This window comes from Rhizoctonia solani, chromosome 11 (assembly GCF_016906535.1).
Source record: "Rhizoctonia solani chromosome 11, complete sequence".
NCBI classification, from domain to species: domain Eukaryota; kingdom Fungi; phylum Basidiomycota; class Agaricomycetes; order Cantharellales; family Ceratobasidiaceae; genus Rhizoctonia; species Rhizoctonia solani.
Window position 1 is genome coordinate 1,065,821 of NC_057380.1, and position 19,965 is coordinate 1,085,785.

The window sequence follows — 19,965 nt, forward strand, 5'->3', positions numbered from 1 at the left end:
CTGGCAAGCTTGGGAACGCCCCCCAAGTTTCAAGGAGAGACTCCAGGTCCCAATCGCTCAAGGGAATCCTATGACATATATTATCGCGCCGTCAGTAAACACTTACCAGTTTAAACACCTGATGTTCGATTACGAGGGAAAGGGTGATGTATATCCCAAAAACGACCTTGGGGAAGGCGACAGTCGGTGTGCGGGGCGCAGGGCGCAGACTCGTCAGCTGAACTTTGAATTTTCATCTTACGCCCAAGATTACGATAAAACTTCTGTAAACTACATGTGAAAGGCAAAAAATTCCACATTAAACAAAATCAATAAAAATAATATGTGATGCTTATCGTGATCAGTGAACTTCGAAGCCATTCTGATCGTAATGACCAACTAACTGTAACGGTAACACTGTTCAATATAAACAGGATCAACCATCTGGAGAGCCTTTGTTCGTGTGTAGCTCTTTGAAATTGGTACTCAAAGTTAAAGAACTTATTGGATACACGAATACCGTCCGCCACCAGTCACCATAGATAAATCCGCATATCTGCATGAAACCACGATGTGCCTTTTCAACCTGTAGGTATTCTCTGGATATAAGCAAGTGGAGATTCATTAACCTGAACGAAAATAAATAACGTGATATTAATGTAGAAGTGAGCACTTCAGATCACTTGGGTCTAAGCCTCCCCAAAATATAAAGATCGTGCTCCTTTTTCATCTTTGCACGCGGTTTCACATCTCCGTGCCATTCTGGACCCATATTGATCTCATTTGCACAGGTTCCCGAAAACGAGGTCGTTACGATGCAGGTGATTTACCGCCTCTTTGATATCCTCGAACTCCGAATATATCCGAGTGCGAGCGCATTCGAGGTCTACACCATGAACCAAGTCCGTAATGATCATAGCATAGCATGGATTGGGTTGGTCCGCTGGGTGCTCCATACCATCGTAGAGCAACTTGGGGGCCAAATTAGCTTTTGCCAACAGTCTGAATGCGTGACCGTTGTAGTTTTAGATAAATTTGACTATGATGGACTTGAGGTTCTCATTGTCGATGGTTCCGGCGAGAAGTGTCGGTTTATCAGGACCGTGGGTACATAGGTTCCTCCGGTAAACAAAATGCACGTCCTGTCCGTCCGTTGAGTAATGGGTGGGATAAGGAAAGTGGCATACAGGGTTTGTACGGTAAGGGGTGATCGCGTAATAGTCGCTGAGATCTTCTTGTGCCGAAGAAAGGGCATTAAAGAGTCGAGCAATATGGTCTAGCTGCCGACCTGGGGTTAGGATTTCCTTAGTGCAGAAAAGGTCGGTCAATGGTTCGACCACTGGATGATCAAGGTATATAACCCCAAATACACAAATCCAAGGGCCTGTGATGCTGAGAAGGATAGTGGGGCAGCAACACGATTTTAGCCAAGAGTATGCCCGAGTTGAGGTTAGATGTCCCAACAAACACCGAACGCCTTTCAACGCACTCCATCATGACTCCAGTATCTCGCATAAGCCTGACCTGCTTCAATTAATGGGCTACCTTCACCCACGCCAAGTCCGTTCTTCATCTGCGCGATGAGAATGCGTGCGGAGTCCTCCCCGTTAATTACGCCACCTGTTGGAAGCCTGTCTACCGCGATATCGCAAATTGAACCGTCTAGCAAAGCACCAAGACCAAGCACAATGCATTCATATCGTTCGGTCTCATCTGTATAAGCTCCTGCTAGGCACCAAAGTATTCCTAGATGTTCTCACAAATCTCAGGTTTGATAGGCTCGTTGGACTGTAGTGCTGACAAGAATCGGCCAAAGATCGGGTGATAGAGAACAATGAGAGGCCGAGTTTTCTTGGGCAACGACTGGTATTGATATGGTGATCACCATCCTGTTGCTCTTGAAGAATTCCATCAGGTGTAGTGAACGAATCACTTTTCGCTATTTCACAAGCGAAACGCAACTGGGCTAAAATAAGAGAATAAGCACAGGAGAGGCGACCAGCAAAAAGGATTCGCACCCTTGGTGGACCGTTCGTGAAGTAGTTGAGATTCTGTCTTGAGAGATAATGGGGCAATGCCAAAGGGAGTGTCTGTGACCCGTTTGACCAACAACGTGTTTCAAGACTAAATCGTTGGAGAAATACCGAAGCGCGGGGATAAGAAACATTTATCTCCGGGTCGGAAAATAACGTCCATCAAGCTGTCTTCCACGCTGGGTTTCGATGGTCATGTCGAAACGACTTTTCTAATAGTCGGAAGAAGCGCTTCATATAGGATTTTGAATTCTCCAATCTCTTCAAAAGGCACATTGGCACGGTAGAGATCAAGATCCCACATGCAGATCTAGTGGTACTTCCAATATACCTCCTGAGTGGATGCCCTTAACCTGTCCAAATGAATCCTGAAAAGAAACAGCAATCCGGAAGGTTCTTCTCTCTCGATCATCGCCCTTGACCAGAACATCGAGTTTGGTTTTACCGTTGGGAATAGGTTCGGCTATAATCGACATCTAGTGGGGTAAAGTGAATATGATTGCTACAACCTGAATTTGTTTGTGTCATGTGGGGGCACGTGTTTCGTCCACCACCTTGTGAATGTCAACCTCAGACCGCTTATTTCAATGCATTATTTCAATGCATATACAATATTTGCAGTATTACCCGACAATATACATAGTTTTTTTTTGGTTCATTATTTACAGAGAGAGCTTCAAATGTGGTTTACACCAAGACGAAAAAAAGCGGTGCACTTCAGCGTGAAGGTGAGAAAACGATGCTTCATACCGCATTCCCGGCTTTTTACTCTTTCTAGAATTGATATACTCGAGTACCGATTTTACTTGGCCACATTCTTCTTGAACCACTCTCCAAGCCACCTGCCACTATCCTTCGGGATACGTTTATGTCCGTCCTTGTGGTCAATATAAGCGGATCCAAAGCGCTGGTTGAAACCAGCAGCCCACCTAACAAGAGAGAATTGGTAAGCACTGACGACCATAATTCCCGCTCTACTCACTCGAAGTTGTCTATCAGTGTCCATGCGACGTAAGAACCAATCTTGATGCCATCCTGCTCAACGGCACCGAGGACCTCAGTAAGATATCCATCGAAATACTCCTGACGATCCTTGTCATCAATGATCTTGTCAAGCGGGAGCTCATATTCGCGCCAGACCTGGATAGATGGAACATCTATTAAAATATTTCGCAATATGACGAAAAGCACAACATACCGGATACCCCTGTTCAGTGATCATGATCACAAGTCCTGAATCACGGATATACTTCTCGTTGATATATCTCAACAGCTTTCTAAATCCCCAAGGGCAGCTAACAAGCCATGGTGCCTCGCCCTGACGACCAATCAACTTTCCGTCACGTCCAACTTGAGTATCGGGGACACAAGCAAAGATTTCCATCGTGGATGAGTCGGGGAGCTGGTCTGCAATAGGCTTGTCGGTGAGCGACGCGTCCGGAATGACTCCGGTGCTGGATGAGGTTGGAGCCTTTATGAGATTGGTGGTGTACGAGTTGAGGCCGAAGAAATCAGACGAGTTGAGTACGAGAGATTGTTCTTCGGGGGTAAAGACTGGTGTACGAGATCCTAGCATGTGCTTCATGGATTCGGGGTATGATCCAAGGTCTAATTATCGATTAAGACCTCCGTGGTATACTTCAAGGCTAGATACTTACAGATAGGACCAGCGAACCATCCCAGGTTCATGTCGAGGCGCCGCGACGCAGCATCTCTGGCTATAGAATAACCACAGTTTGAATATTGCGCCTATTGGATAGAAGAGAAACTGACCCTCGGGCGATTCATCATATGGCTCGGCCCAGTCGCAGTTCAAGGTTATCCCGATCTGTCCATTTTGCGAAGACTTGAACTCCTCTCGGTAGAGTTTAACTGCCTTGGCGTGAGCAATGAGGAGCGAATGTCCCACACTAGATTAATTTGAGTTGGACGTATAAATGAAAAAAAAAACAAGTTAAAGCTCACATCCATGGCTCGGTCTTAGTGTCGCCAGTAGGGTTCTTCTTTCGGTCACTTGTCCGGCCAGGTGCCATCCAACCAGTGGCGTACCCCCATGATGCTGCACACCACCTGGCATATATGTTGAGACTTATCAATATATGAGAATTAAAATCAACTCACGGCTCGTTGAGCGTGATCCAATGCTTGACTCGATCTCCAAAACGTTCAAAACACACACTGCATAGCGCTCAAAGTCAAGCTGAGGATGTTTTCTCTTAATACTCACAACGTTGTCAAATGAAACGACGCAAACTTACCGAGATTTCTTCCTTATTTAGCCATCCCTCATATTTGTCCTCCAGAGCTTGGGGTAGGTCCCAATGGTAAAGCTATTCGTATGTCAGTTTCGGCTACGATACTTGAACCAGCTCACGTGCAGTAACCATGGGTGCAATCCCTTCCTTGATCAATTCGTCAATAAGGCTGTTGTAGTATTTAATGCCTGCCTCATTGACAGGGTCATTCCTGCCGCCAAGAGGAATCACTCGGGACCAGGAGATCGAAAAACGATAAGTTGTGGCGCCAAACTGTTTCAAAAGGGCAACATCCTCCTTGTAGTGGGTATAAGAATCACAGGCAATGCTAGGAGGAATCAGTCTCTGAACATCCAGACTATTGACCTACTTACTCTCCAGTTTCTCCTTTGGTGATCTTTCCTTCCTTGTGAACGAAAGTATCCCAGATGGAATCTCCCTTGCCATCCGTACGGCCGCCTTCGATTTGGTACGCAGCGCTAATCAGTACATGAACGTAAGTCACTGGATAAAAACGAGTAAACAAGCAAAGCTTCACATACGTAGCATATCCATAGAGAAAGTTGGATGGGAGAGGCATGATGGAGATGAGTGCGGGGTGATAATTTTTTGTGGGGAATGAGAACCTCTTCTTATGGCCATTCTCTGTTCACCATGTGATAATGACCCGAGGACGAAAGAGCCGGTCGGGTCGTAGAATATCTCCGAGCTAAGAAACGCATTCCAGTTGGTTTTGGAAATAACAGTAGTTGCGGCCAGTCGCGGAGGTCCTGGCGCCCCTTGAACGGGAATTGATTAATTGACTCAGCATCAGGAACGGTTATCTCGGCTCGTGATCCCGGTCCTGATTGTTAATTGCAACAAAAATGATAATGACTGGTCGATAACTGTAGCGTCTTCGGCAAAAATATTGATCCTAATTGGTGATGTGATCAAGTTGTGTACAAATAAAAACGGTCAGGCCAGGCAACTTCACTTTTCGATTACGACTGTGGTGTTGGGTCAAGATAGACTTTTTCTACAAATACTTTAGAATTGAAATGCGAACCGCTTGCCTCTCCTGTTTGACAAGTCTGGTATTACCCATTTTCGATGAATCATCAATGGCGAATGTATCAAACGCAACATTCCAATGTACTGATGCTGGCTAATGAACGGGTAGGAACAAATACATGATGGGAGTTCGGTCCATTTGAGGTCGTGTCTCGAGTAGCCTGCAATACCCTCCAAATGGCATCACCTAGATCTTGCCTGGCATTGGTAGCTGTGGTATATCAGAGTAAAACGAAACCTACGGAGGTTATACAACAATCGTAGAAACTCTCACCGCACTGGTGAGGCTCTACTAATGCAGCTGAGAACGGAAATACCACCACAATAAATCGTGTGCCGCCGCCGTCATACCTCCCTTGATCGTTGGGAGTTCCCCGTCGTCGATAAGGTAATCGCCTATGTCATAGAACTTGAGGTACTTGGCTAATTGAGCATCACTCATGTCTGCCATAATCCAGGAACCCTTCCATTGGAACCTGAGTGCCGGTAGCCCGCACATCTATTACAAGTGCCAATGTGGAGTTAGTCGAATCTCATGTTAGTCGAAAAAGGCAAACGTACTACTGGCAATTCGCCTTTCTTATTAGTCAAAGCATCTGTTTGGTAGTCCTCACAATGTTGCCGACCAGACTTAAGTCCCTATTGCCAAATTACTATAGACCGAGACACAGCAATCTTTTAGGTACTCACTCGAACCAAGCTATGTTGAATATTGGCCAAAACCTTGCTAATGTTATCCATAGTTTCGCCGAGCCTTTCCACCAAGTGGTTTGAATCCTGCAGGGCCGAGCGGACGATAGGGTCTGGTGCAAATAGATTGGTTTCCGGTTCTCGTGGGAGAGGTGTGGGAGTCTTGGCACCAGTACCAACATTGATGGTGGGCGACCCACCCGAGGTCTCCTCCTCGGTAACTTGGTCGGGTGCAGGAGTCTCTTGTCTTAATGATGAGACTGAACTTACAGGACGGGGAGATCGGTTGGCTGAAGGGAGAGTGGAGTTTGGGAGATATGCTGCATATAACGTGCTAATATTTTTGAATGCGCGTTGACTTCGAATGGCGGGAAACCCTACCCATTTGCAGTTCAAACATGTGTTGTGATAGCTCCATGCTCACTTGGGGATCAAACATAGAAGGGACTGTGTATGTAATTAGTACGGTCGTTCATATGGCACAACAAGAGTACACACCATTTGAGAACTGCTCGTATGCACGGAGTGCCGAGTGCACCTTGGTCAAATCCTCATCTGTCGGTGCCTCTGTTATTGATTGGAGTTTCACCGGGACGTGTTCGGGAAGTACAGGAGGGGTAAAGACGATTTTCTATCACGTTCAGGCCAGCCAGTGAGATTGTCAAGTAAGAAGCTCTTACTTCTCGAAATATTCCGAGTGAATATTTGCTGCGATATCTCGCTATAGCCGTGTGGTATTGGAAAAATTGAGGCTGGTAGGATGGGTTGGAGATACTCACTCATCTGAGCAGCAAACACATGCTCGGCGAGTTTCATCTCGACAGTACCGAGTCGTACATTCCGGGAACTTTTCAAACCGACGACTTAGCGGCTCCTAGTCTTCGCATTCTGATCCAAGTGACCTACTGTTCGATGCATTTTGAGCTGCTCGGATAACGGCATGGATGGCTAAAAGTTCGTCGTCGGTTGGTGGGCCTATAATGGGTTTCAAGTCATGTATTTTTTTAGGTATGGTGGAAGGTCGGGAGGTGACAATACAACGTTTCGCCTTTCAGACATTGTGGTAGGCGGTTGGTGGAAGTCAAGTTTCGAATTCCTGGATAGGGATACACTCACGTGACACGACGACCACCATGTCTGTTGATACAGGACAGTTTAGTGATCCCATCTCAGATTTCTCCGATTTACCCAGTATTTCTACTCGGGCAAGCAATGTCATTAGACGATACACCTCTTCCTTCTCTATTAATTCCAAAAAATCCAAAAATAACGACGGGTCGACTTCGATTTCGGCAACCTCGTCGCCTCCCGATCTCAAACGAAAGTCATCCCTCCCATCAATTAAAACTGCCCACTATACCCACATGGTTCCCGATAGCCAAGTCTCGATAGAGTGCGCAAGCACGTGCGCGTTCGTGGCAGACGCGGGCATGGACGATGACTCGGACGAAAACTCAAGTAACCGATCTTCCCTCAGCTCAAGAGGTATCTCCCGAACGTCTACCCCAAGTCATCGAGGGCAGGACGACAACTCCGACAGAAGCCACACCCCAACCCAAAATTTCTTCCCGCGCGAGGCAAAAGCTCTGCCTGACCCGGAGATGTGCACGCAGCAAATCCTTGACGAGGATGAGAAAATCCAAGGCCTGAATTCATTCAATGACGTACACTTAGATCTAACGAAAATGTTTAACTCAGACAACCAGTGCGTAGGGAACTGGGTTAACTCCACCCCAAACCTCCTCAGAGACATTCTCGAGACATTCCGAGTGAACATGCAGTCGATTGGCAATATCAGTATAGGCATGTCCCGCGCGAGGGATAACATGTGCTTCGAAATGTCGAAAATCTGCAACGAATTCGCAGACTTATACATGCAAGTCATCAACGACAACAACCCCCAAATTGAGCAACACGGGCAAGACAAAAACCCCACGCTAAGTAACACAGAAATGGAAGTAGATGGTGGTGACCTGTGCTATAACAGAGGCTACGAGACTAGCCACAAACCTCGAAAGTACCCCTACCCACGGACATTCATGGGCCGACATGCCTCAATACCCTCCCGCCGAATATTACAACACCCACAACCAAATCTACTCCAAGTCATCATATCGGTGGCCAATGACATCAAAAGTATCAAGAGCCGCATGGACCGTATCGAAAATCAAACCAACCGTACTCCCCCGCCAAAACCAAAACCCCAGCCTACCCAACCCCATCCGAAAGGGAACGCCGCACCACCCAACGCAAACCCCAACCCGACTGCACCTCCTAAAAAGAAAACAATGGCCCAAGTCTTAATGGAAGGCCCGAAGGACAAAACCGGTGAGTCCCAACCTAGTAATACCGCACCTCCCCCGGTCTCGATATCAAAGGGAACTGAGGCGAGCGCCGTTCGCTTCATCTTCCGATTCTCACATGGTGCCCCGGATGACACCAAAAAGACTTACACCCTTAGAGGTCAGTCGTCGCCTCAAGGGCGTATTCAATGACCGCATGGGCCTAAACCAGTGCCGTGTCCTAGAGTCCAAGTGGAATCTCCGGGGGAACCTTATACTAATATTCCCAGCTCACTCGAACCCAAGCGCCATAAGCCAGATGGAGCCCCAGATCCGAAACGCGCTAGGCCTCAGAACCGGCTGCGCATTTACGAGAGACACCAAGTGGTCCAAAGTAATAATTGCTGGGGTTCCTACGGGATTCTCGGAATCTGGAGATGATCAGGTCATAACCAAGAACGAACTGATGGACGAGGTACGTAAACACAAATCTACGGAAAAACTAACAATCACACAAGTCCCCGACTGGACTATTCGCCCGGAGGACATCAAGTCCTCTTACGGTTCTATTGCTTTCGCATTCGAAGACCCCGATGGTTCTAAGCTCGCCCTAGTCCTTAAGGAGAGATTCTCCTTATTTGGATGCGCGCTACGTGCAAGGGCTTGGAGCAACAAACCAATTCTTCAATCCTGCAACCGCTGTGCCTCGTACGGCCACGTCCAAACCCACTGCCACAGGAAACCTAGGTGTACGCGATGTGGATACAGCCATCCTACCGAACAACACGACAATAAATGCAAACTATGCCACAACGAGGCTCGAGCGAAAGGGGCCCCATGCCCTCACCCAGCTCGATGTGGCGTTTGCCGACAAAACCATGAGTGGGATTCGGACGCGTGTCCCGAAAGGGCTAAGTTCCGCACTCCCATTGCTCAAACGCTGCGCCAAACCCTCACTGACAATCAATTATGATTAACAAGCTCGATGTTATTCAGTTGAACGTGGCGGGCTGTCACCTCCGCGTCCACTCTATGCTCAACGACAAGTCATACCAAGCTGCCTCGATCCTCATGATCCAAGACCCCTGGTGGGGAAGGATAGGCTACGATAAATCTATTGATCCTAAGTCTATTAATATTTATGGGACCACCAGCTCCCCTTCTGGATGTGTTTCTCTCCTCCGGGCATCAGCGGCCCCAAAGGCCCTGGTGTATCTATTTATGTCCGTAGAGATATCCCCGATCTCCACGCGCGCTACTCCGACACCCTCCCACCTCATCCCGACGTGCTAGCTATTGACGTTATTTATAAAGGCTCTCGCACCACACTCGTTAACGCGTACCTACATGGTGACTCAGAAAGATACGATGAGTCACTTAACCATTTAATTTGCCACCCCTACCCGACTTCCCACCCAATAATTATTGCCGGGGACTTTAACGCTCACCACCCAAACTGGGCCCTCGAGGGGTCAAAGTGGGTCAACAACCTCCCTAACCCCAGCGCTAGACTACTGGACAACTGGGCTTCGGAGAATGATTTCCACGTTCTTAATGACCTTACAGTACCTACACGCAACGGAAAGAAAGGCCAAGCCGACTCAATCATCGACCTCACATTGCTCAATAGCATCGCTGTTGATGCTTTTGTGGATTTCGACTGGACATGCGAAGCCGAAGGAGCCATGGGATCTGATCACAATATTATTTCATGGGCGATAGGCGCACACGATCAAACTGATGCCGCAACGCACCCGAAACCTCCCCCTACCTTCACTATCGATCCCGAACTTGAGGAAGAATGGACAAACGCTTTCGTAGCACACCTGTCCAACGAAAATCTCCCCTCCCAACCCAAACACCAAGCAAACTAGACTCCATGGCAGTTGGCATCCTCCAAGCAATGGCGAACGCTACTGAGGACTCCATGCCTAAGAAGAAACAAGGAGCAAAAAGCAGACGCTCTCCGTGGTGGAACTCCGAATGTTCAAAGGCATTGCGCGATCTCAAACATCCCCCCGACAACCGCTCTCGCAACGCCCGCCGTGCATGCCTGCGGGGCGCTATCAGACGCGCTTGTAAATCTCACGCCGACCAAGTCTGCAAAGCTGCATCCATTGGAAATGTATTCCGATTCACCAACTGGTACAAGGGCAAACGTCGAGCACCCCTCCCTCCAATACGATTTGGTGGAGGGCTGGTCACAGTGCCACAACAGAAAGCTATTGCGCTGACCGATAAATTCTTCCCAAAAGCCACATCCTCTTGGGTCTCCCTCAAACCCCTCGGGATCCCCCAAGCCCCCGAAAGACCGTGGCACAATATCACTAAGGAGGAAATAGAGACTGCACTCGCAAGCTCCTCCAACACTTCATCACCCGGAGCCTTTGGAACCAACTACCGTCTATTAAAATGGGCTTTCTCAGTCAGGCCGAACCCCATCCTTAATCTGTACAACGGCTGTCTCACCCTTGGATACCATCCGTCCTGCCTCCGGAACGCGGTCATAGCGGTCATACCCAAGCCAAACTGCAGCAATATGTCTGATCCCAAGTCCTACCAACCTATTTTGCTCCTGGAGACCCTCTCAAAATGCCTTGAGAAAGTGGTTACACGTTGTCTTATCTTTGAAGCTGGCAAATTCAACCTTATTCCTCATTCACAATTTGGCGGACGCGACATGACCTCTTGTGCAGACGCTGGATTGTGCCTCACGCACAACACAAGAACCCAATGGGCCCTTGGGAACCATGTCTTGCTACTCACAATGGATGTCTCTGGATATTTCAATAATGTTGACCACGCCAGGTTAATTTTCACTTTGAAAAGACTGGGATACGCGCACGAAATCTGCCAGTGGATCCAATCCTACCTACTCAAGAGAACCGCGCAACCAAAAATTGACGAAACTCTGTGCGACCCAATCAACTTGCCCGCGGTTGGTATCCCCCAGGGATCCCCCCTCTCACCCATATTGTCATCAATTTACTCTATTCCCCTCCTACGTGCAATTCAAGATCCCCAAGCTCTCACCTATGCTTACGTTGACGATTTCTCCATTCTTGCCTTCTCCAACTCGCACGCTTCCAATACCACAATCCTTCAGAACATTGCAAACACCGCCAACAACACTCTCAGAGCACTTGGACTAGAGTTTGAACTCCCAAAATCCAACCTTATTCACTTCACCTCTTGCAAACAACAACCATCTAATGCCCAAATCACGCTCACACATGACCTCGGCACTTCCGTAATAACACCCAAAGTTGTGGTTCGCTGGTTGGGATTCTACCTGGATCAAAAACTTAATTTCAAGGAGCATGTACGCTACATGGCCAACAAGGCAAACGCAATTCTAGCTGGTCTCCATATGCTAGCTGACACTGTCAAGGGCATGTCCATGAGACACGCACGTATCTTATTCATTGCGTGCGTCAGACCCATTCTCACATACGGCTCCCTCATTTGGTTTCACGGTAACAACCAAAAAACAATGATTGACCCAATACAAAAAGCCCAGAATATGGGGATTAGGTGGCTCACCGGAGCATTCAAAACCTCTCCAACAGACGCCCTACACCATCGCCTCCATTCCTCCCATCCACATCTACCTCCAAAGACTCAACACAAACGCTGCCACCAAATTGAGAGCCCTGCCCAGACACGCGGAAATTAGCTGCCGCCTCCCTAAGGCCTGGGACTCCCATGATCCCACCTTACCACACCCCCCCAAGCCTAAACGTTGCCAGACAGCCGTCCCTTCCCCCATCGTCCGACTAGCGGCACTGTCACACCCAGAATCCGAATTCCAAACCCTGTACCTTAACCCCCCCTGGGTCCCGGAAAATCCCTTCCCTGGCAGACTACAATTTGCCTTCCCCCCTGCCGGCTCCCCAAAAGATTGCCAAGCAAAGATTGCGGAGAACGCCAACCGCCTGATCGACGCACTCGCGCACAAGGGAACCCTGATTGGATTCTCCGACGGTTCAAAAGAGGTCCGTTTGGGAGTCCGGAAAGTAGGAGTTGGATACAGCATTGTATGGAAGAAAGAGGAGGTCGCCAAATTCAGCGGCGGCATTGGCCCTCGCGCGGACATATTTGATGCCAAAATGCTTGCGCTTGCGCTCATTGTCCGCAGATGCACGCGATTTGCAAAGTCACACAATATTCTCAGAATCCACATCTTCTTGGACAACCTAGCCGCCGTACGCATTATCAACAAATGCAGCCCCCATGCCGCCCAATACGCATCAATACTATTCCGAAAAGAGGCCCACACATTCCTTCAAGGCAACGCAAGGAGGTCAATTGTGGTCCAATGGATCCCAGGCCACTCCAAAATCAAAGGCAACAAACGTGCGGACAAACTGGCTAACGCAGGACTCGACTCCTGCCCCACGCCGTTCTTTAACCGGACCGCTACCTGGGCCAAATGCCGCGCCACTCAACGCGCAGCCAAGTCATGGGGACGCTTATGGGCAGAACACCCCCACTCAAAAACGGTCCAAAAACACATCCCACGTCCCCCGGCACTCAAATTGCACCCAATATTCCAAAACCCCAGTATCCCTCGATCGGTGTCCTCCCGCCTCATCCACGTTATGACAGGCCACGGCTGCTTCGGCGAATACAAGGCCAGAATGCCTTTCATTAACGGAAGCGCCAAGTGCCAATGTGGCGACCCGAACCAAACCATCCCCCACCTCCTGTTCCACTGCCCGCTTGCCAAAGACAGCCGCAAGCTCCTTTTTGAAGCGGCACCAGACCTCAACCCCGCAACCCTCTTTGGGACCCCCAAGGGATTGGAAGCGGTCGCCAAATTCATCTACCATTCCGGAATTGGCCTATATAAATAGCCATATCCTCACATCGACGCTCCCCCTGAAGTCGACGAGAAGTCTACCGTCTTTCCCACCCGCGGCACAGAACCCCGCCGCACTCGCATACACGTTTATTTTATTTCATTTTTATCTCTCTCTCTCCTCCTCCTTGCTCTCGCGTTGCCTGTCCTTTTTCTGTGTCATGTGCCTTATGCGCGTTGGCGTTGTTCTTTGTATTCTCCCCGAGCGGTTTGCCTTGTTTGCATGTAGCTCCTGTTAGTCTCTAATAGAAGTGTATTCAAAAAAAAAAAAAAAAAAAAAAATACACTCACGTGACTTCATTTTTATTTGCACTCGTTTTTAGGAGCTATATGCGAACGAGGCAAACCACTTATAAAACTAAGCCAGACTATGCTAAGAGAGACGAGAGGAGGAAGAGAAAAGGAGTCTATAAAGCGCAAGAGAGGTGAGGAGACCTAAGGGGGCTATTTGGCTTCAGTTGGGAGGGATCATGATATCGGTTGGGATGTGATGAATACAAATAGACTAACGGCGTATTGACATTGCATGTGCATGAAACTTAGTCTCAAATCACGCAGAACGGATCCTTATGAAAGTGAGCTCTCCTCAAATCTCGCAATTAAACATTACAACTATGATAATGCATCAAGATTCTGGAGTAATTGGGTCGTCAACTTACAAACTTGACCTACGCGGGCCCATAGCGTGAGGGGTATACCTTAGCAAAATTAAAAATGTCATTAGTAATAATTGGGTGTGATGAAACGAGGGAGAAATATCATGGTGTCATGGTGTCATGAGGGATAATTACATGCCATGACACCATGATCTTTCCCCACTGTTTTATCGATTTTTGCAGTGTATTAAGTGTTCGTTTTCAGACTCCTTGCGGCTCCTGCGACCTGTAGTGCTTCTCCAGTTGCAGGTACCTAATAGATGAGCAAGCAAAGCTATTTGAATCTGGGGCCAATTTTAAGTAAGAACGCTACCAACATGAGTCTGTTACGACTTCCTCATATGGTCTCCCGATTGGCTATAGTTGATTACCGTGGCTTCTTTGGGTACAATACCCCATGTAGTTGACAGCTCTTGGTTCATACTTGCTCGTATCAGATCCGTCTGATATACAGGCCCCAAAATGTCTCATTATATGGTGCCAATAAATTCAGGGATAATCTATAGGAAATGATAGGAGTAATTTAGTACCTAAAGCGGTCAGGAGAGCCACTTTATCATATGTACAACCGAGGTGAGTGCCGAAAACTGCCTGGGTTAAACTTGGAACTTAATTGTATACTGTCGATATATGGAGAGCTACTTGAAGCTTCTCCGCCGTCTGGTGATTTTCTTATAGAGCCTCAATCCTTCGAGCTTCCCCAATCAGAACTTGCCTGCTTGGTGCTTTAGATCTACAGTTCTATGACCTCTTCCCCTTAGACTGTTGAGCTTTAACTGACGACCTATACGCCTCAAGAATCTACTACGTTGCTTTACTTTAGTACCCTTTCCCTATAACTAGACGCTAATTACGTCATGTGTCACTATTGTAACGCTGTGATACTCAATCTTAGGTTTGTCCCAAACCACGACACCAATCTTCGTCATGGTGGATCATCCAGGCTGGTATCCTCCTGGTCAGGTCTGCTATCCACCTGAGCTACCTTCATATCTCAAGAACGTACACAACTTGAAGCCAATAGTAGGAGTTCCTTCTGGCGATGAACTTGTAGGAATCCACAGCGTGATTCAAGCAGCGGTCCGAGCATCCAGTAGTAAGCGCTTTGGGTTTTTGATACAATAGCATTATTGTTACCCCTTGAACCGTACAGTTCCCGGGATGCATGATGCGGGTCTGTTCACGCAACTCGGTGACCACTTGTTCAGCGCCCAGATGGGTACGTAGACTTTAAGTTGCATGGTCTCCTCGATTACCTAGTATCTTACTCGCTTGAAAGCTGTGTATCGTAGCAAGTACACATCGTTGCTGTTTCCTAGCGTGGGTGCACAAAAATCTTGGCCATGGATAGAGACTTTACTCCACACGTGTTTAGGACGCAACGTACACGCCTCCAACACTGCCGGCTCACGTCTCGGCAAAACTCGAGCCTATATCCTGCGCACCAACCGACGAACAGGTTACCAAAGTTCACGAGGCCATTCGTTCCTACCAGAAGTTCTCGGAAAGTAGGTGTTTCTTGTCGATCGAGTTGACCGCAGACAACTAATTATATATGCTATAAAAGTTCCATCCATGTTTGAACCTCGAGTACATGCGGATCTATCTCAGCACTTGTTCGATATTCAGATGGGTATATCTAACCACTGCCACCTTTATTGAATAAGAATTCATCGGAATATTCGGATAGCCAGATATATGATTCAAGAATCCAAGCGCAAGCCCAATATGACGCAAGCTCCAGGCCCAGCTCGGACATTTGAACGCGCAATCGACACAACGGAAGAACCTGTGGCACACGACGCGTCCAAAACGCAGGCGCCAGACCAGAATCACCTCAAATTTCAACCGTCGAGATTCGCGACATCTTGGAGCGCTCCAATGCCATTGCCGAGCGTGCAAACGAGCTTTCCGAAAGGTCAAACCAGCTTATTGAACGATCCAATCAACTTGCTGAACAATCGAATCGTCCGGTCGAAAAACCGGATCAGTCCAAAGATGTCGTTGCGCTGCGGTTCAACGAACTGCTCACGAAGCTAGCTCGATTCTTTGATCGATCTAACCAACTCGCTAAAGAAGCCAAAAAACCTATGGAGGAACTTGGGGATATATTCAGGACGATCAATAAGGTTCTAGTCAGAATTCAGCACTCTATTATTCGCGTAGGTTTCATGCACACTGTGTTCTGGTCACATTCACTCATTTTCCTATTTCAGAACAACAGAGGCAACACGAAAGATGCAATTAAATGTTTGATCAACGAGAATGGGGATGTACCTACTGTAAGTCCATTCAACCCGCATTTAGCTATGTTAGTTTCATCAACGATCAACGATGGGCGCTCCAGGGGATTGTATGGAGTAATTCGTTGTCCCAGACGGGCTTCGGATTATACATGGATGACGACATGGGAGCAAAAGCGGCCAGGGTTAATATCGGTGGGCATAACGTAGCCTTCAGTCTTTCCGATTACGATTTTGCGCGGCTACTTTATTTCTATGGCATAGAAGGAAATCTCTTCGAGGGCAACAAGCAACTTAACGAACAGGAATGGGAAGAAGCACGAAGAACATTGAAAGAATACTGGACTTCGGCTCTGGGCCTGTGATTATATCCTTGCTTTGTGCTTCCGCTTTGTCAAGTGGGCACGGGGGTTTCCAACTTGGTTATGGAAAGTCGAATGAGATGTTGATGAAAGCCAATGTCATGAGGGGTTGGAATCTAATGCAGACGAGGGTGTGGAAGTCACCAAGTTAATCAGTACCGGATATAAATTCACTGAATATAAGATTTCTCTAAATGTACGCTGTAAGACCCGGAAACCATTCGTTCTCGACGCAATGATCTACATGTTTAAGCTCTTGACCACTCCCATGGTTCCAACTTGATTAGCTCAAATTGTGGTCGTGCCCTATAATTAGCGAGAACGAGACTCGATGGTCATGGTCAGCCCCTTATCGCTCAACGGGTGCTTCCCTATCTAGTTATGTCTATCAGGCCGCGTAATGGAATGATCTTCCACCATCATTTCGCACATGTACGGGGACATTCCCCAAAATGGGCTTATGTGAGACTAGGGTGTCGACTGCCAGCCCGGTGCCGTGTGGGTTTATCATTTCGCCAAGTGAATCAACAAGCGCAAAAAAAACGCCACCATCAATCCATTCATTTCGGTTCCAGAAACAACACTACCCGCACACCCAACATCCACAAACCACAAAAAGTCTACCGGGCACAAAGATACACACCCAAACCGTGGTGAAATGCGCAGTCGAGAACCAGAGCTCGGCGGTCAGGACATTCAGGATCATCAGCGTTCCATGCGGGGAAGCGAAAATTCTGATCGACATGAACACATGGAACGGACGCGAGCACGTGACTTGGAAGGCGGGAAGATGGATCGGTAAATAAGGCGGACAGCTGGCGGGGATTTGGGAGGCCGGGTTGGGTTGTTGTCCCTTGTTCTTGTCCCCTGTTGTAGAGGTTGTTGGCCAAGTGAGTTTATTCCTGATTTATTGAGTATTTTGTTGATTAATTGGGTGAATAGGATGCGTACGATGTTGTCCTTGGGTGTTCTGTTGGGTTCTCTTCTGGGAGTAATGGCCGGTCCTCCAACACCGGTGAACCTTGTGAGTGGTGTCTGCTTGCCTCCTAGCAGTACGTATTCACATGCGATGACTAGACCATGTCGGATATTGTTCGAGCGTCGGGACACCTGGACATGGCCGAGGATACGGTGACCGAGTGGTCTGGTGACATGTTGTGCGTCCCCATTGCTATATGTGCTCTTTCTCCAGTCGCTTACACAGTACTTATAGCGCATATGCACCCGGTGTCCTCCCGGCCCGCCTGTTCCGTGTTTCTGGTGTGACCACCTCCCGAGCCTTGCCCAACACGCTGGGCGGATTCACCCTTCTCTCCCGCGAGTTGCTGCTATACTACACCGAGGACGGTACCTTGGCCCAGACCTTTACGAGCCCATGGGATCATCAGACTTATCAAGGTTCGCTCCCCTTGTCCATTCATTCGAAACTGAACTGCACAGGCTGACCAATCATCCAGTCATCCACACCCAAAACAACCCAGTCTACTCGCTATTGGACAACAAGACCTACATCGGATCGACCGATGGGACCAGCACGACCGTCACGATCGCCACCCGCAACTCGTTCACGAACCCGCTCAACGCGTCCGAAGCCACCCGCGAATACCTATCTCCCTATTCCGGCAACCTCACCAACATCACCACTCTCGACACCACCACTTTTGTCTTTCCCACATCCCAGCTTCCTCTGACAGGCAAGCCACAGTCCCTGCCCAATGTAACCATCTCCCGCACCCGGGTCTCGCCGCTCTTGCCGTTTATGAACGCTTCCGCCCCGATCGCGTCCACTACCTCTCTTTTCCTCGTTCTCAACGGTCGCAAAGTCCCCGAAGGGATCGACGGTCTTTCCGCCTCGCTCCAGGCCCAACTAGAAGAAAAGAAACTCTGGGCATACGAGGATGCGCCAATCAGCAGAGAAGACGCCGGGAGCGGGGCCCAGAGGGCGTCCATGTACGGTACCAACGACTGGGTCGAGTTTTCCACTACCGATGTGTTTAATCCGTGGAGGATGAACACCACAGGCGCTTTCCCTCTCAAGGACGTGGGAGACTGGTGCGACGCTTGATCGCCTATAAAAGTGGACTTTGTTGTGTGATCTGCGCGGCTTTTTTTGGTGTATCTTTATTATGGACCGCTCGGGGTGCTTTTGTATCTTGTGCTGTACGACTTGGTTTAATGGGACAATTTTTGGGACTTTACAGCACTGGAATGAACCAATCATGGTAGAGCTTACGTAAACCAATGTAGATCAATCTTGCGAGATCGTCGAGCTGCTACAGCAATGGTCTTTTCACTCGTGCCTCCCAGATTTAGCTGCACAGATATGGAACATCGTTTGTAATATTTTATTAAGATTACACTCGACCCGTCACGTCTTCGATAACCTCCACTGCTGAGTGGGCAACCCTTCGAAGCCCTTTAGCCCGATCTGTACAAATCACAGAAAAAAAGTTGATCGGCAAAACAGATCGGACGAGGAACCAGTATCTAGACTCACCGGTAAACCATTTCCCAAAGACGTCCAACACTCATTACCAGGTCCAGATGCAGGGTTTATTCTACGTATATGCAATATATGCGCACCCAGTCAACCCCAGTACTTGGTCATTCATATCTGCACAAGACTCACTCATATGCACCAGATTCGTTTTTAGTCAGGTTCCATCGAGTATAACACGACAGCGTATCATCGGGAGAAGCCAGAGTGAGCATCTTGACTTTGGCGCTTCGGCTCACGGCGATCACTTGGTTGGGACACCCGACAGGAACGAGGTGGTATTCGTCTTCTCCCTCGAGTGGTTGTAGTTTGATACGTGCGCCGAGCTGGGATGGGATGGAGGATTTCAAAGAGTCAGTTGGATCATGTCGTTTCTTATGATTATGTATAGTGTTTCTGGGGACCTACCTTGGTGTGGATGGGTACACTTTGAAGTGGCATCGGGGTGTCTCTCGAACCCTCGGGAATGTATATAGTTAACTGAACCGGTGCTTGACTCTCTTCGCATGCGAAAACAAATGCGTTGTCGGTCATGATTTGTATATAAAGACAGCAAAGTTAAGAATGGTCAGAGCGGGAGTTATTGGGTGGATATGACATCTCGGCGAACTGAAACTCGATCGGTTTTTATACACACGTCCAGGGATGTTTTCGTCTGGTTTTCATGGAGCACTGTACGATGATATCATGCGCTCTAAGTATATTATTTAGGATCTGTGATATGATCACAAAACACGCGTTAATGGTCGAGGTATGTCCCCGCCCAGGAATAAGGTGTCTCGTTCTGGGAGCATCCGAGATGTCTGCAGCCTGTGTTTCCCGGATACTCGCATATTTAGATCCTTTTTGCTTCGCCAGTGTGGTGATTAAACACCTTTGATTCGCATTTGGATAAAATGTACCACAAACATGGTATTAATTGAGTAACATGAAGTCAGATGAATCCGTCGTGATGTCATACTCCGTATAATGAGTCCGTGCGCCCGAACCCTAGAAAGTCATATGCTCAAGTCCCCCCCCCCCATGAATTGACTCCGAGTGTTCCTATGATGCT

General features: G+C 48.2%; 6 protein-coding genes across 6 annotated transcripts; 4 read left to right on the plus strand and 2 right to left on the minus strand.

The window, feature by feature from the left end:
- Window positions 1-2,814: 2,814 nt before the first annotated feature.
- Window positions 2,815-6,826, minus strand: RhiXN_10371 (glycoside hydrolase family 1 protein; the record flags this gene model as incomplete). Its single annotated transcript, XM_043330187.1, has 19 exons — window positions 2,815-2,941; window positions 2,995-3,152; window positions 3,211-3,620; window positions 3,671-3,730; window positions 3,786-3,922; window positions 3,978-4,071; window positions 4,134-4,212; window positions 4,271-4,342; window positions 4,397-4,595; window positions 4,642-4,746; window positions 4,810-4,912; window positions 5,672-5,819; window positions 5,882-5,959; window positions 6,011-6,257; window positions 6,281-6,387; window positions 6,435-6,457; window positions 6,509-6,641; window positions 6,691-6,731; window positions 6,790-6,826. 19 exons carry the CDS (start codon window positions 6,824-6,826, stop codon window positions 2,815-2,817), a joined length of 2,358 nt encoding a protein of 785 aa, XP_043184284.1.
- Window positions 6,827-7,143: 317 nt separating this feature from the next.
- RhiXN_10372 (uncharacterized protein) lies at window positions 7,144-10,166 on the plus strand (the record flags this gene model as incomplete). The annotated part of the gene is made up of 5 exons (XM_043330188.1): window positions 7,144-8,473; window positions 8,583-8,888; window positions 8,953-9,207; window positions 9,289-9,380; window positions 9,447-10,166. 5 exons carry the CDS (start codon window positions 7,144-7,146, stop codon window positions 10,164-10,166), a joined length of 2,703 nt encoding a protein of 900 aa, XP_043184285.1.
- A 29-nt stretch (window positions 10,167-10,195) lies between these two features.
- Window positions 10,196-13,148, plus strand: RhiXN_10373 (Reverse transcriptase from mobile element jockey protein; the record flags this gene model as incomplete). The annotated part of the gene is made up of 2 exons (XM_043330189.1): window positions 10,196-11,768; window positions 11,827-13,148. 2 exons carry the CDS (start codon window positions 10,196-10,198, stop codon window positions 13,146-13,148), a joined length of 2,895 nt encoding a protein of 964 aa, XP_043184286.1.
- Window positions 13,149-14,736: 1,588 nt separating this feature from the next.
- RhiXN_10374 (uncharacterized protein) lies at window positions 14,737-16,417 on the plus strand (the record flags this gene model as incomplete). Its single annotated transcript, XM_043330190.1, has 9 exons — window positions 14,737-14,905; window positions 14,963-15,028; window positions 15,089-15,129; window positions 15,185-15,317; window positions 15,377-15,442; window positions 15,500-15,600; window positions 15,666-15,971; window positions 16,026-16,091; window positions 16,157-16,417. The coding sequence occupies 9 exons, from the start codon at window positions 14,737-14,739 to the stop codon at window positions 16,415-16,417; spliced, it is 1,209 nt and encodes a 402-aa protein (XP_043184287.1).
- A 949-nt stretch (window positions 16,418-17,366) lies between these two features.
- RhiXN_10375 (uncharacterized protein) lies at window positions 17,367-18,479 on the plus strand (the record flags this gene model as incomplete). The annotated part of the gene is made up of 4 exons (XM_043330191.1): window positions 17,367-17,438; window positions 17,492-17,571; window positions 17,628-17,812; window positions 17,872-18,479. 4 exons carry the CDS (start codon window positions 17,367-17,369, stop codon window positions 18,477-18,479), a joined length of 945 nt encoding a protein of 314 aa, XP_043184288.1.
- A 560-nt stretch (window positions 18,480-19,039) lies between these two features.
- RhiXN_10376 (uncharacterized protein) lies at window positions 19,040-19,445 on the minus strand (the record flags this gene model as incomplete). Its single annotated transcript, XM_043330192.1, has 2 exons — window positions 19,040-19,237; window positions 19,320-19,445. 2 exons carry the CDS (start codon window positions 19,443-19,445, stop codon window positions 19,040-19,042), a joined length of 324 nt encoding a protein of 107 aa, XP_043184289.1.
- Window positions 19,446-19,965: the final 520 nt, after the last annotated feature.